The sequence below is a fragment of the Podarcis tiliguerta genome (assembly GCF_965153285.1).
Source record: "Podarcis tiliguerta genome assembly, chromosome: 2".
Lineage (NCBI taxonomy): Eukaryota > Metazoa > Chordata > Lepidosauria > Squamata > Lacertidae > Podarcis > Podarcis tiliguerta.
In genome coordinates, this window is record NC_139535.1 from 6,571,470 (window position 1) to 6,584,883 (window position 13,414).

At 43.9% G+C, this 13,414-nt stretch overlaps 1 protein-coding gene and 1 long non-coding RNA gene across 3 annotated transcripts; both read right to left on the reverse strand.

Annotated features, from left to right (window-relative positions):
• Nucleotides 1-1,319: 1,319 nt before the first annotated feature.
• LOC310670485 (uncharacterized protein) lies at nt 1,320-11,761 on the reverse strand. 2 transcript variants are annotated; one of them, XM_083425909.1, is made up of 2 exons: nt 11,622-11,761; nt 1,320-3,901 (listed from the first exon to the last, which is right to left on the reverse strand). In XM_083425909.1, exons 1-2 carry the CDS (start codon nt 11,665-11,667, stop codon nt 2,358-2,360), a joined length of 1,590 nt encoding a protein of 529 aa, XP_083282035.1. In that variant the 5' UTR covers nt 11,668-11,761; the 3' UTR covers nt 1,320-2,357. The 2 variants fall into 2 exon arrangements, with proteins under 2 accessions (XP_083282035.1, XP_083282036.1); XM_083425910.1 differs by having other exon boundaries at nt 1,320-3,898; nt 11,622-11,707.
• On the reverse strand, nt 5,821-7,916 carry LOC310673141. The gene is made up of 2 exons (XR_014508877.1): nt 6,963-7,916; nt 5,821-6,330 (listed from the first exon to the last, which is right to left on the reverse strand). It is a non-coding gene; the product is annotated as an uncharacterized lncRNA (long non-coding RNA).
• Nucleotides 11,762-13,414: the final 1,653 nt, after the last annotated feature.

Genomic DNA, 13,414 nt, shown 5'->3' on the forward strand with positions numbered 1-13,414 from the left:
CCCTCTCATTATATAGAAGGGCCTGGTAACTTCTGTTTCAGTGTATCGGAAGAAGTATACAAATAATAAACTTAGTTGGTCTCTAAGGTGCTACTGGAAGGAATCTTATCTTATCTATTTATTTATTTTGTTTCGACTACGGCAGACCAACACGGCTACCTACCTGTAACTCATCAGCAGAGTTCCGTTCTGAAGCATTGCCTTTCACTAGACTATGCAACAAGGAAACTGTCTCGCTAACACACATGTATTTTGAAATGTTTGACTGCTCTTCCGTGCAAAACTGATGTATCTAAAAATTGTATTTAAAACATAATTTGGTTTTTTCATGTGTGCTGCATGAGGGTGCATCTTCTTCCTTTCCCAGATTATAAAATAAACAAATACCTGCACATAGCTGCATAGTGGAGTTCACATTTCCAGAATGTTGGGGGGGGGTGTTACAGGAAATACTAGGGGAGGGGAGAGCTGGGAGGAGAACACACAGCACAAATGCATCCCATCAGGAACCGGCCACTGCCTGGATATTTCGGAGACATAAAATTGAAATCCCTCCTAGGCAGATGAAGGTGAAGAAACATGCATCCCGAAACAGTGAACTATTAACACTCTAGACACAAGCTGGAAAATCAATGCATCTTCTAAACTGCTCTAATTTCTCTCTCGACCAAAGGTGTAATGGACTTTGAAGACACTCGAACTCAGAACGCAAGGGAGAAGCATGCTAAGAGGAAGGCATACATGGCAAACCCCAACCATGATCAACTCCCACCTGGAAAGCTATGTCCCCACTGTGGAGGGACGTGTAGGTCCAGAATTGGCCTCCACAGTCACTTATGGACTCACTGGTTTTTTTAAATAAAATTTTATTCATTTTTCTTTTTCATTCATTACATACATCTCAAAGTCTTAACATTTACTATGTGTTCCTTCCTCCCTCCCCTCCTAGGCTTCCCCAACTTCCGCTTCTGGTTTGTTTTTCTTTTCACCCACCTTGCTACCTCCTAACAGAAAAAGTTATTAATAACATGACATCAAACCTAAATACATAAAAGTAAGCACACCATATTTCTCTATCTTCTACACATTTTCTAATACTAATAGTGCGAATGTTTATTTAAATCCTGCCATCAACTCTATCTTTGTTTCTATAAATGGTTCCCATTGTTTTTCAAAGTCTCTGTTGTCCTTTTCTCTTAGTCTGTCTGTCATTTTTGCCAGTTCTACATCATCATCATCATCATCACCATCATCATTTTTAATTTGTATACCGCCTTTCTATCTTACAATACTCAAGGCGGTTTACAAGCTGAGGAAACCGACTAGGAGATGCCTTTCTTATTGTCCTCTTTAAAGATATCCTTTAATTGTCTATGATGCAGCCAGCTTTGAAGATGTTCTTTTATTTCATCATATTCTTTCCATTGCCTCTATTCCGGCCACTGCCTGGATATTTCGGAGACATAAAACTGAAATCCCTCCTAGGCAGATGAAGGTGAAGAAACACACATCCCGAAACCGTGACCTATTAACACTCTAGACACAGGCTGGAAAATCAACGCATCTTCTAAACTGCTCTAATTTCTCTCTCGACCAAAGGTGTCACGGACTTTGAAGACACTCGAACTCAGGACACAAGGGAGAAGCGTGCTAAGAGGAAGGCATGCATGGCAAACCCCAACCATGATCAACTCCCACCTGGAAAGCTATGTCCCCACGGTGGAGGGACGTGTGTGTCCAGAATTGGCCTCCATAGTCACTTACGGACTCATTGTTAAAACCGTGTTTATGGAAGACAATCTTACTTGGCTACGAGCGATCGCCAAAGAAGAATTTCTCTCTTGACTGCGTATTGAGGCTTATTATACAGTATATGTTTTTCAACAGCATTTGTTCATTAGAGCTATGATCTGTGGGGCCAGACTCTCATTGCAAAGATACGTCATTTACATACGTCAACAGAATACCAGCGGATGCATTTGTGTCTATGAAAAATATCAGATCAATTCACACCAGATTAACAAATTTTGGGGTATAGGAGAAATATTAAAGCAACGCTATATACAAGTGATGAATACATGGGAAATAACGCATGAGAAAGAAAATAGAACATAGCTATGTAAATCCAACTCTGCTCAGGAGAACAATCTGCAACACAGCCACTAAAAGGAAAAAAAATTCCAATGGAAGCAAATTCTAATTCTGAACACAATCGTTGTTTTACTCTCTGCAGGAGTTATTTGATATGATTAAAGATCTTCCCACACGCCAACCCTTTCTGTTTCCCTTGTACGAGTTCATTTCCGTTTAGTAAGGGAGTCCTTGTCACATAAGTTCTTTCTATAGGCCAAACATTTCTAAGATTTCCTCCCTGTATGAGTTCTTTGGTGGCTAGTAAGCTGCTTACTGCGACGGAAGCTTTTTCCACACTCCAAACATGTATACGGTTTCTCTCCTGTATGAGTTCTTTCATGCGACTTAAGGGAGCTACTTTGAGTGAAGCTCATTCCACACTCTGAACATGTATACGGTTTCTCTCCTGTATGAGTTCGTTGATGCAACGTAAGGGAGCTACTGTACCTGAAGCTCCTTCCACACTCCGAACATGTATACGGTTTCTCTCCTGTATGAGTTCGTTGATGCGACTTAAGGGAGCTACTGCACCTGAAGCTCCTTCCACACTCCGAACATGTATACGGCTTCTCCCCTGTATGAGTTCGTTGATGCAACGTAAGGGAGCTACTGCACCGGAAGCTCCTTCCACACTCCGAACATGTATATGGCTTCTCCCCTGTATGAGTTCTTTGATGCAACGTGAGTTCGCTACCACGATAGAAGCTCTTGCCACACTCCAAACATTTATACGGTTTCTCTCCTGTGTGCAATCTTTGATGCAAGGTAAGGCTGCAACTGTAGCTGAAGGTCTTTCCACACTCCAAACATGTATATCGTTTCTCCCCTGTATGAACTCTTTCATGTGAGGAAAGGGAGTAGATGCGACTGAAGTTCTTGCCACATTCCCAGCATTTAAAAGGTTTGCTGCCTCGATGAGTTTGTTGATGACTAGTAAGCGCATTGCTGCGAGCGAAGCTCATTCCACACTCCAAACACGTATGCGGTTTCTCCCCTGTATGAGTTTGTTGATGCGACTTAAGGGTGCTACTCTGACTGAAGCTCCTTCCACACTCTGAACATGTATACGGTTTTTCCCCTGTATGAGATCTTTGATGCGAGGTAAGGGCACCATTCTCACTGAAGCTCTTTCCACACTCCAAACATGTATACGGTTTCTCCCCTGTATGAGATCTTTGATGCCTAGTAAGAGTACCACAGTGACTGAAGCTCTTTCCACACTCTGAACATTTATACGGTTTCTCTCCTGTATGAGATCTTTGATGCAAGATAAGGGCACTACTGTGACTGAAGCTCTTCCCACACTCCAAACATTTGTAAGGTTTCTCCCCTGTATGAGTTCGTTGATGGGACTTAAGTAAGCTACTCCGACTGAAGCTCTTTCCACACTCTGAACATGTATACGGTTTCTCCCCTGTATGAGATCTTTGGTGCAAGATAAAGACACTATTGTGACTGAAGCTCTTTCCACACTCTGAACATGTATACGGTTTCTCCCCTGTATGAGATCTTTGGTGCAAGATAAAGGCACTACTGTTACTGAAGCTCTTTCCACACTCCAAACATTCATGCTTTTTCTCCTCTCTGGGAATTTGATTTTCACCACCCTGAGACAAACAAGAGTCACCCTCCGGCTTCTGCTTTCGTCTCCCCTCTCGCCTTCTGCCTCCATCTTGAACCCTCAGCTTCCTTTGCTCCCCCTCCTCTTTGGATCCTTTCGGTGACACTTCTGATTGTTCCCCTTCTGCCAGCATCCCTTCAACATCTCCTGATGGAATAAAAAGGCAAACTGATGAAATGCTAAAGGAGGGTCTTCACCCCAATCATTCAGTCAGGACACAGAGATCCAGGTCCCAGGGCCTTGTGGCAGTTCCCTCACTGTGAGAAGGGAAGTTATAGGGAACAAGGCAGAGGGCCTTCTTGGCAGTGGTGCCCACCCTGTGGAACGCCCTCCCGTCAGTTGTCAAAAAAATAACTATGCAAATTTTAGAAGACAACTGGAGGCAGCACTGTGTAGGGAAGTTTTTAATGTTTTCTTTTTTATTGTGCTTTTATATTTGTTGGAAGCCACCTAGAATGGCTGGGGCAACCCAGTCCAATCCATGGGGTACAAATAATGAAAGTATTAATGTTAGTATTATTATTTATTGAGTTTATATACCCCCCTATACCCCGAGGTCTCAGCGTGGTTCACAGAAAGGTCACATCATATATAATCAGAATAAAAATAACAACCCAATAACCACCACCCTCCAAAAAGAGCCACGTTTGAAAAAGACTACAGGATGTCAAACATATCAAGCAAAAACCTGGATAAAAAGGAACATGTTTGCATGGCACTTAAAGGTGTATATCCCTTCATGGATCACTGCCTTGTCGTGGCGAAGGGGCTTGAATAACTGAGAGAAGCTATGACCTATGCCGTGCAGGGCCACCCAGGATAGAGAGGTCAGCCGAGAGTTTAGACTAAACGTGATCCACCTGGAGAAGAAAGTGGCAACCCACTCCAGTATTTTGCCATGAAAGCTCCATGGACATAAAAAAGGAGAAGCTTTGAGAAGAAAGCGACTGTTTCCAAGGCATGCTCTGGTTCATGGGGTAACGGAGAGTCGGAAACGACTAAGACGAGTAAACAACAACGAAGGTTTATAAGAAAGGCGCCAGGCGAACTTCCCTGGGGAGAGCATTCCACAGACAGGGAGCCACTGCAGAGAAAGCCCTGTTATCGTGTTGCCATCCTCGGACCACTTGAGGAGGAGGCCCTCATAAGGGGATCTCAGGGTCCAGGTAGGTAGGTTCATATGGAAAGAAGCAGCCCTTGAAGTATTCCTGGTCCTGAGCCACTTAAGGCTTTACAAGTCAAAACCAGCAAATTGAATTGGACCCAGAAACTAATTGGTAGTCAGTCAGACCAGGATGGGGGTAATATGCCCAAGCCACCTTTCTCCGGTGAGCAACCTGGCTGCTGAATTCTGCACTAGCTGAAGGCTATCCCTGGCCAGATAGGGGTGTAGCTGGGCCACCAGCCAAAGCTGATGGAAGGCACTCCAGGCCTTCTGAGCCTCAAGTGACAGCAAAGGATCCAGGAGAACCCCCAAGCTACGAACCTGCTCCTCCAGAGGAAGTGTAACCCCATCAAGAGCAGGCGACCTCCCACCCATCTGCTCTAGGAACCACCCACTAACTGAGCCTTATCTGGATTGAGCTTCAATTTGTTGGCTCTCATAGAGCCCATTACCCAGGCAAGACACTGGTCCAGCACTTCCACTACAGATAGAAAGGAGAAATAGACTTCCGGGGTGCGCCATCGGTAATGGCGGATTCCCTCTGATCTGGAGGGACTAGCTCCACGGGAAACGGGTCTGTTCCGCTACGGCGAAGCGGGGACCCTTTAAAAATCACAGGCGGATGAAGCCTGTGACCATGGGACTCGGTGGGCACCTTTTGTGCCCCCCCCCCAATTCGTAAAGGAACCCAATTTTGGGCTCCGGAGCGTAGAGGGGCAAGTGGCGCGGTGCTGAGAGTCAACTGCTTCTTCCGTGGAGTGAAGCCGTATAGCCGTTGCCGGAGAGCGCTCCCTTTTTCCTGGGACAATTTGGCTACAAAAACAACTACCCGTGAGTAGATAAGATTTGGACAATTGGACTTTAAACAACGACAACTAGAACAGGAATTTGGACTGAGAAATTCTTTTTAAATTGGCACTGAAACGGGAAGGTCTAAACAGGAAGTCAGCCTTCCGTTTTTTGTAGATAGCTTAAAGCAAAGACATGGTAAACTAGAGTTTAAAAAATCGTTTGTAAAGGATTAACTTTCATCATTTAAAAGTACTGAACCCCCTTCGGAAGCAGGAGAAGAGGGGGGATTTTTTCTGGACTGTTTAAGCCTGCAGAAGAGAACGTAAAGAAAAGTAATTTTCCATCGTCTCGATCCTGGGAGCGGGGTGTCAGGAGAGAAGCTTTTGGGAAGTTCATTGACTAAAGACAAACGTCTTTGACAGATAGTTAAAAGAAGAGAAACATAGTGATTCCATTGCTCTCTTTCGCATTCTAAAGGAACAAATATTGACAAAATATCTGAAAAAGGAAACTTTGTTATTAGACCCGCCTTTGAGGGGGGGAAAAAAGAAGAAGAGATGAATACAAATGGAAGTTTTTCCCCTAGAGGGAGCTTGTGATACTGTTACTGAATTTGATGCTACAACAGCAGCAAGAATACTCATCGCGCAATACTGGAAGACGCAAGATCTACCCACGCTGGAAGAATGGCAAATGAAGCTCATTGACTATATGGAACTTGCAGAAATGACTGGCAGAATCAGAGACCAGGGAGAAGAGATGGTGAAGGAAGACTGGAGGAAATTTAAAGACTATTTACAGAAGCATTATAAAATTACGAACGTTTGAGGTTATCAGATTGAATGTAAAAGAATGTTATTATAAAAATGACAATGTTAAAGAAAGTATATTTAGTAAGACATAGGGAAATGTAAGGATAAATAAGACAATAACATTAATCTGAACCAAAGATACGCCAAAGGGAAAGAGTTTACTACCAGAATATAAGACCTAGAATACAGAGTGGGAAGGCATGGGGAAGTCGCAGACTTAAGTTAATGCTGAAGAATACAATGACACAATATTTGTTTTTAATTCTTTTATTCTTACCTTTTTCATTTTTCTTCTTGTCTTTGTACAATGTATGTATTGTTTTTCTTTTTCTTTTTTCTTTTTGATGTGTTTGTCGATTTGTTCTTTGTTTGTTTATTGAATGTGGAAAATAAAATATTATTTTTTTTTTAAAAAAAGATACTGTTACTGAATTTGAACTGGAGAGTCTCGCAGCTGCAAATAGATTAATATCGTGGGAACAGACTGCTGACCTTGCATAACAATGTACTCAGAGGCTTTGGTGTGTGCTTTTCGCAAGATAAGCGTTTCACTGGAACAGTTACATGAGAAGACGGATGTGACAAGTGTCTTATTGGGACAGTTACATGAGAAGACGGATTTGATGACTGTTGCGATTAGAAATTCTGGACAGGCGGTGGGTATCTACATAGAACCCACCCAGGAATCAACTTGTGCTCTGACAGATCAGATGAGGGAGGAGGTAGTTGTTGGACCTCAGGTGGCAGAGATGGAGGGAGCTGTGGCCCAGCAGGAAAATGAGTTGTTGGATCTGACAAATGAACTTGGAAAAAGCCAGATTTGGAGAGATAGAGTGATATTTAGTTTGGAGATGGGGGGCCGGATAGACCCCCCCTATGCAGGGATGTTTTGACTTTTCAAGTCTGGCAATGGGTCGTGAGGAGTTTGGGGATGGGGGGTCCTCAATTTTGGAGGAGGTTTGAAACAAGTTATTAAAAATCACATGGAGTTCAGTGTGGACTATGGAAAAGGGGCTGATCTGTCGAGAAGGGATAAAAACATTCTTAAGTTGGAGTTTCCAAGAGTGAAAGGAGAATATGAAGAAGATCTGCGGATGGGACATGAAAGAGACTTAAGGGCCTCGGACATAAGATTACCAGGTTAATGAACTTGATGGATGGGACAGAAAGGACTGACTAAACCCGGGACCAGGAGGAAGAGACGTTGGATGAAGATTGGAAGAAAGTTTCAAAAATAATAATAATTCTTATTTAGGATTGTTCTAGAAAATTAATGAATAGTAGAAAAATGCTGGAATGAAATTATTTGACTTTAGTAGAATTGTTAAAAAGAGGGTGGTAAGAATATGTTAAGGCTAGGAGAAACTGGTATGAATAAGACTTAAGTTTAAAATTTTAGGGTTTTTTTATGTAATACAGTGGTGCCTCGCAAGACGAAAAGAATCCGTTCCGCGAGTCTCTTCGTCTTGCGGTTTTTTTCGTCTTGGGAAGCAAGCCCATTAGCGGCTTAGCGCTATTAGCGGCTTAGCAGATCAGCTGATAAGCGGCTTAGTGGATCAGCTGATAAGCGGCTTAGCGGATCAGCTGTTAAGCGGCTTAGCAGATCAGCTGCTAAGTGGCTTGGGGAAAAGGGGGGTGGGAGGAAAAAACCCCCGCAGCAACTCGCAAGACATTTTCGTCTTGCGAAGCAAGCCCATAGGAAATTCGTTTTGCAAAGCACCTCCAAAACGGAAAACCCTTTCGTCTAGCGGGTTTTTCGTCTTGCGGGGCACCACTGTATAGGCTAAAATAGATCAAGGTAATTTAATGACAAGGTATTATGAAAAAATGGAAAGGATTTGCTGTTATAATTAATAACTAGAATACACAAAAGGGAGGTATGAGGAGGTCGATGAAATAAGGTTATGACAGTTAAGGATTTGGGAATACTGGATTTGTTTTTAAATTTTTGTGGTTAATTTTGGTTTTGGGACTTTGATGTGTTATGTGTTTTGTCTTTCTTTCTTTTTTTGGATTTTGAACTTTTTTTATTTGTATTGTTTGATTGATGTTTGCTTTTCTATTGTTTTTATCTTCTTTTTCCTTTTTTTCTGTTTATCTTATTTGTAATTTTTAAATTTTCAATAAATTTTATTTTGGGGAAAAAAACAGATAGAAAGGAGATAGCTGAGTGTCATCAGCATACTGCTGGCAACATACTCCAAACCTCTGGATAACCCCTCCCAGTGATTTCATGTAGATGTTAAAGAACATGGGGGATTGGATTGGGCCTTGCGGAAGCCCACATTGAAGCTTCCATGGGGCTGAAATGCATTCCCCAAGTAACACCCTTTGGAAATGACCATCCAAGTAGGACTGGAACCACCGCAAAGCAGGGCCACGATGCCAGTATTGCAGTGTTTTATTCTCTCATTGCACAGTGTGGCATGGTGCCTTTAATTGCCTATTTACCTAGTGTATTGTTGTATGAGAACGGGAGCTATTTACAGTGGTCCTCGCAAGACGAAAAGAATCCGTTCCGCGAGTCTCTTCGTCTAGCGGTTTTTTCGTCTTGCGAAGCAACCCTATTAGCAGATTAGCGCTATTAGCAGCTATTTGCGGCTATTAAAGGCTTAAGGGATTAGCGGATTAGCTGCTAAAAGGCTATTAGCAGCTTAGTGCCTTAGAAAAAGGGGGTGGGGAGCGAAAAAAAATCGCAAGAATCGCAAGACATTTTCGTCTTGCGAAGCAAGCCCATAGAGAAATTCTTCCTGCGAAGCACCTCAGAAAACGGAAAACCCTTTCGTCTAGCGGGTTTTCCGTCTTGCGAGGCATTTGTCTTGCGGGGCACCACTGTATATGTCTCCTCCCTCTTCCCTTTTGGCCCTGGCCTCTGGCCCCTTGCTGCTTGCTCTCCCTCTGTCTCTGACTCAGGAAGAAGACGGGTACGCGAGTCCGCTCATCGACATGCTGATTTACTTTATTTTTTTGTAAATAAACCTTGATGCTCCAAAACAACCACAGTCTGCTTCTGCTGTACTCTGCTACTACGGGCAAAGTCCCTGATCTCCAGGCAAAAGGGGGGGGGCGCCAGCCCACCCACCCACCCCCCAGTTCAGAGAGCCGCTCCAGAAGGATACCCTGGTCGATGGTAATGAAAGCCGCTGAGAGGTCGAGAACAAATACCGTATTTTTCGCTCTATAGGACGCACATTTTCCCCTCCAAAAATGAAGGGGAAATGTGTGTGCGTCCTATGGAGCGAATGCAGGCTCCTTGGCTTCACGGCGACACGCCTGACCTGGAAGCCGGAGGAGGAACAGAAGTGTCTCTTTATGTTCCTCCTGCGGCTTCGCTGAAGGAGATGCTCTGCACAGAGAGAGAGAAGGCGCAGCACCCCTTGAGCGACACGCCTGTCATGCGAAGCAGGACTCAGAAGGGACTCCTTCTGTTCCTTCTCCAGCTTCGCTGAAGGGGCGCTGTGAAGGAGAGGCGCTGCGCAGAGAGAGAGAAGGCGCAGCACCCCTTCAGCGACGCGCCTGTTCTGGCTTCTGCCTTAGCCGTGCGCAGCCTCTTCGGGCAGGGGGAGCCTTCATCCCGCTGAAGAGGCTTGGCGCGGTTATCCCAGAAGCCAGAACAGCCACACGATATCCCAGAAGCCAGATCCCTCTTGCTGTTCTGGCTTCTGGGATTCAGAATAATTTTTTCTTGTTTTCCTCCTCCCAAAACTAGGTGCGCCCTATGGTCCGGTGCGCCCTATGGAGTGAAAAATACGTTAACAGAGACATGTTTCCCTTGTCTCTCTCATGACAGAAATCATCATACAGGGCCACCAAAGCAGTTTCTGGGCCAAAGCCAGGTCTAAACTCTGACTGAAATAGATCCAGAAAATCAGGTTCTTCCAAAAGCACCTGGATCTGGTCTGTGACCACTTGCTCCAGGACCTTGCCCAGGAAAGGGAGATTAGCAAGTGCCCGGTTCTTAGTTAAGTTTTCTCAATGCAGGGAAAGTTTTTTAAGGAGTGGTTTTTACCTCTGCCTCCTTCAAACATGCAGGGACCACCCCCTCTTGTAAAGAGGCACTGATCATCTCCCTGCTGGTTTTTATCAGCCAAGAGGGGAAAGAGTCTAGAATGCAAACGGTCACCCTGACTGATCCAAGCACCTTGTCCATATCCTCGAGCCTTACCAACTGAAAAAATTCACAACAGGACTAGACTGTGCTCTGGACACCCCATGAGACTCATCTGCTGTAACAGCAGAGTCAACATCTTGGTGGATACAAGCAATTTGATCGCCAAAATGCTTTGCACACAGCAAGCTACTGCTGGTTCTACTCCTCCTTTGGGCCAGCCTGTAAAAGGCCCTGTACAAACCGGAAAATCTCTGCCAGACAACATGCTGAGGATGCAATGGAGGCAGAAAACTATGCTTTCTTTGCTGCCTTCACTGCCACTAGGTAGGCTTGATAAGGAGCCCTTACCAGTGTTTGGTTTCATTAATTCTGATCTTTCATCCACTGTATTTTAAGCCGTATTTTAAGCAACTGTTGTTTTTTTGTTTGTTTTTTTCCCTACTGTATTTTATAGTAATTTATATTTCGTGTTAGCCACCCTGAGCTAGGTCCTGGCCAGGGAGGGCGGGGTATAACTAAATAAATATTATTATTACTATTATTAATGCACAAGGTTTTGCCTTGAGCCCAAGCCCTATGGAGAGACGAAGGAAGGTCCCCCACCTGCCCAAGTTGGCCTGCAGGGAGGAAAGGAGGAGAAAGACCTGCCCTTCCATTGGGAAAATATTTCCTACCCCTAAAACATTTCTTAAACTATTTATTATATAAAAGAAATTATTTTCAATTTTAAAAATAACAACAGTTCCCCTTTTGGTACGTAGATATCCAATCCAAAGGGGGAAAGAACTGTAAATGCATTATTTTAGCAGAATAATGTACACAAATGCATGAATAATGGGAACTGAAAATATTATATGAAATACTAGAGAAAGGAGGCACAGAAAAAAACCTACATTGAAACGGTCTACCTAATAGGGTTTTTTAAAACTCCCTCTCCACACTCCCCCCAGCAGCACCCGCGTTATAATACATAATAATATGACGCACCTCCAGCGCCTCCGCGAGGAAGGACAGCCGCCGCCATGTTCGGCATCTCCCCCCACCCCAAAAGCGGGACAGGAAGCGGAAGCTGCTATTCTCCCGGCAGCCTTTTCCCCCCTCCGCTCTAGGAATCTCAGCTCTGTCGCCGCTGCTCTTAACCGTTTCGGAGCCGAGCGGCAGGTGTCTCTGGGCTTCTCCGGGCAAAGAGCGAGGAGAGGCGCTGGTCTCGCCTCCGGAAAGCCCCGCTGGATCAGCTGCACGGGCGCCCTAAAACATTTCTTAAACTATTTATTATATAAAAGAAATTATTTTCAACTTTCAAAATAACAACAGTTCCCCTTTTGGTATATAGGTATTCAATCCAAATTTGCAATAAATGGCTTTTCCCCCGGCCCCCCTAGTTTCCGTCCCCCCCTTTATTCTCCTTGCATATAATTATATTTCTCCAATTAATTCCAACTTCTTTCCCCCCTCCTAATTCTATTCTTAGTTCATAAATGTTACATCAAACCTGCCAATGTTTTGACGTTTTTACAGTGTTCTCTAAAATAGTCTATAAAGCTTTCCCATTCTTGATTGAATTTTTTCTCATCTTGGTGCCTGATCTTCACGGTAAGTTTAGCCATTTCGGTAGAGTCAGTAATCTTAGTTATCCATTCCTCTTTCGTTGGGACCTTTTCTTCTTTCTGCATCTGGGCTAGCAGCATTCTGGCTGCTGTAGTCGCATAAATAAACAGTCTCTTTTGCTTCCTTGGCAATTCTCCTATTACACCTGGTAAAAATGCCTCTGGTTTTTTTTCAACAAACGTAATTTCAAGAATTTTTTAAAGTTCATTCTATATCATTTCCCAGAAGCCCTTTACTTTTTTACACATCCACCACATAGGGAAAAAAATTACCTTCCTTATCCTTACATTTCCAGTATAAATTAGAGGTATCTTTATACATTTTAGCAAGCTTTACAAAAATACCATCGGTACATCATCTTAATAGAATTTTCCTTTAATTAACTGCATGCTGGGAATTTTAAAATCTCTTTCCACAGTTTTTCCCAGCTCTCTGTCTCCACAGGGAGGACAGCCAGGAGCAGCTCCAGGACCACTAAATCCAGGATCTGAGCCTTGGTGTGTCTCCCCGGCTTCAGCCACTGACGGCAGAGATGGTGGAGTCGGCTGCAAACCTCTTGGGGTCCCTCGGCCTGAGCTGTAGGATCGCTTCCTTCTTCCGTCAGATTCCTTCTTGAAGCAAAGACAGTTGAAATAGGGGATCCCTTATCCTGCAAAGCCACAAAGATGTCATGTGACAATCCTCTTATTAACACTCTTGAGAAAGGATTAATCAATTGATCCATTTGCAAATGCAATTCCACTCCTCCTCAAAATAAAAAAAATGTATAAATGGTTTCTAGAAAAGAAGAACATTTCTAAGTGATACATGCCATTGGATCCTTTAACGTGTTTTATGGTAACGTACCATTGCATTCAAAACAGTAAATGGACCATTTTGACTCCCAAACTGACCAAATGTTTCTCTGCAAGGAGGGAGAGGGTGAGGGAAGCTTCCCATTGTCTCAGGAATTAAGTGATTACCATCTCAAAGGAATGGGCAGACTACCAGTGTGGTGTAGTGGTTAAGAGCGGTAGTCACGTGATCTGGGTAACCGGGTTCGCGTCTCCGCTCCTCCACATGCAGCTGCTGGGTGACCTTGGGCCAGTCACACTTCTCTGAAGTCTCTCAGCCCCACTCACCTCACAGAGTGTTTGTTGTGGGGGAGGAAGGGAAAGGAGAATGTTAGCCGC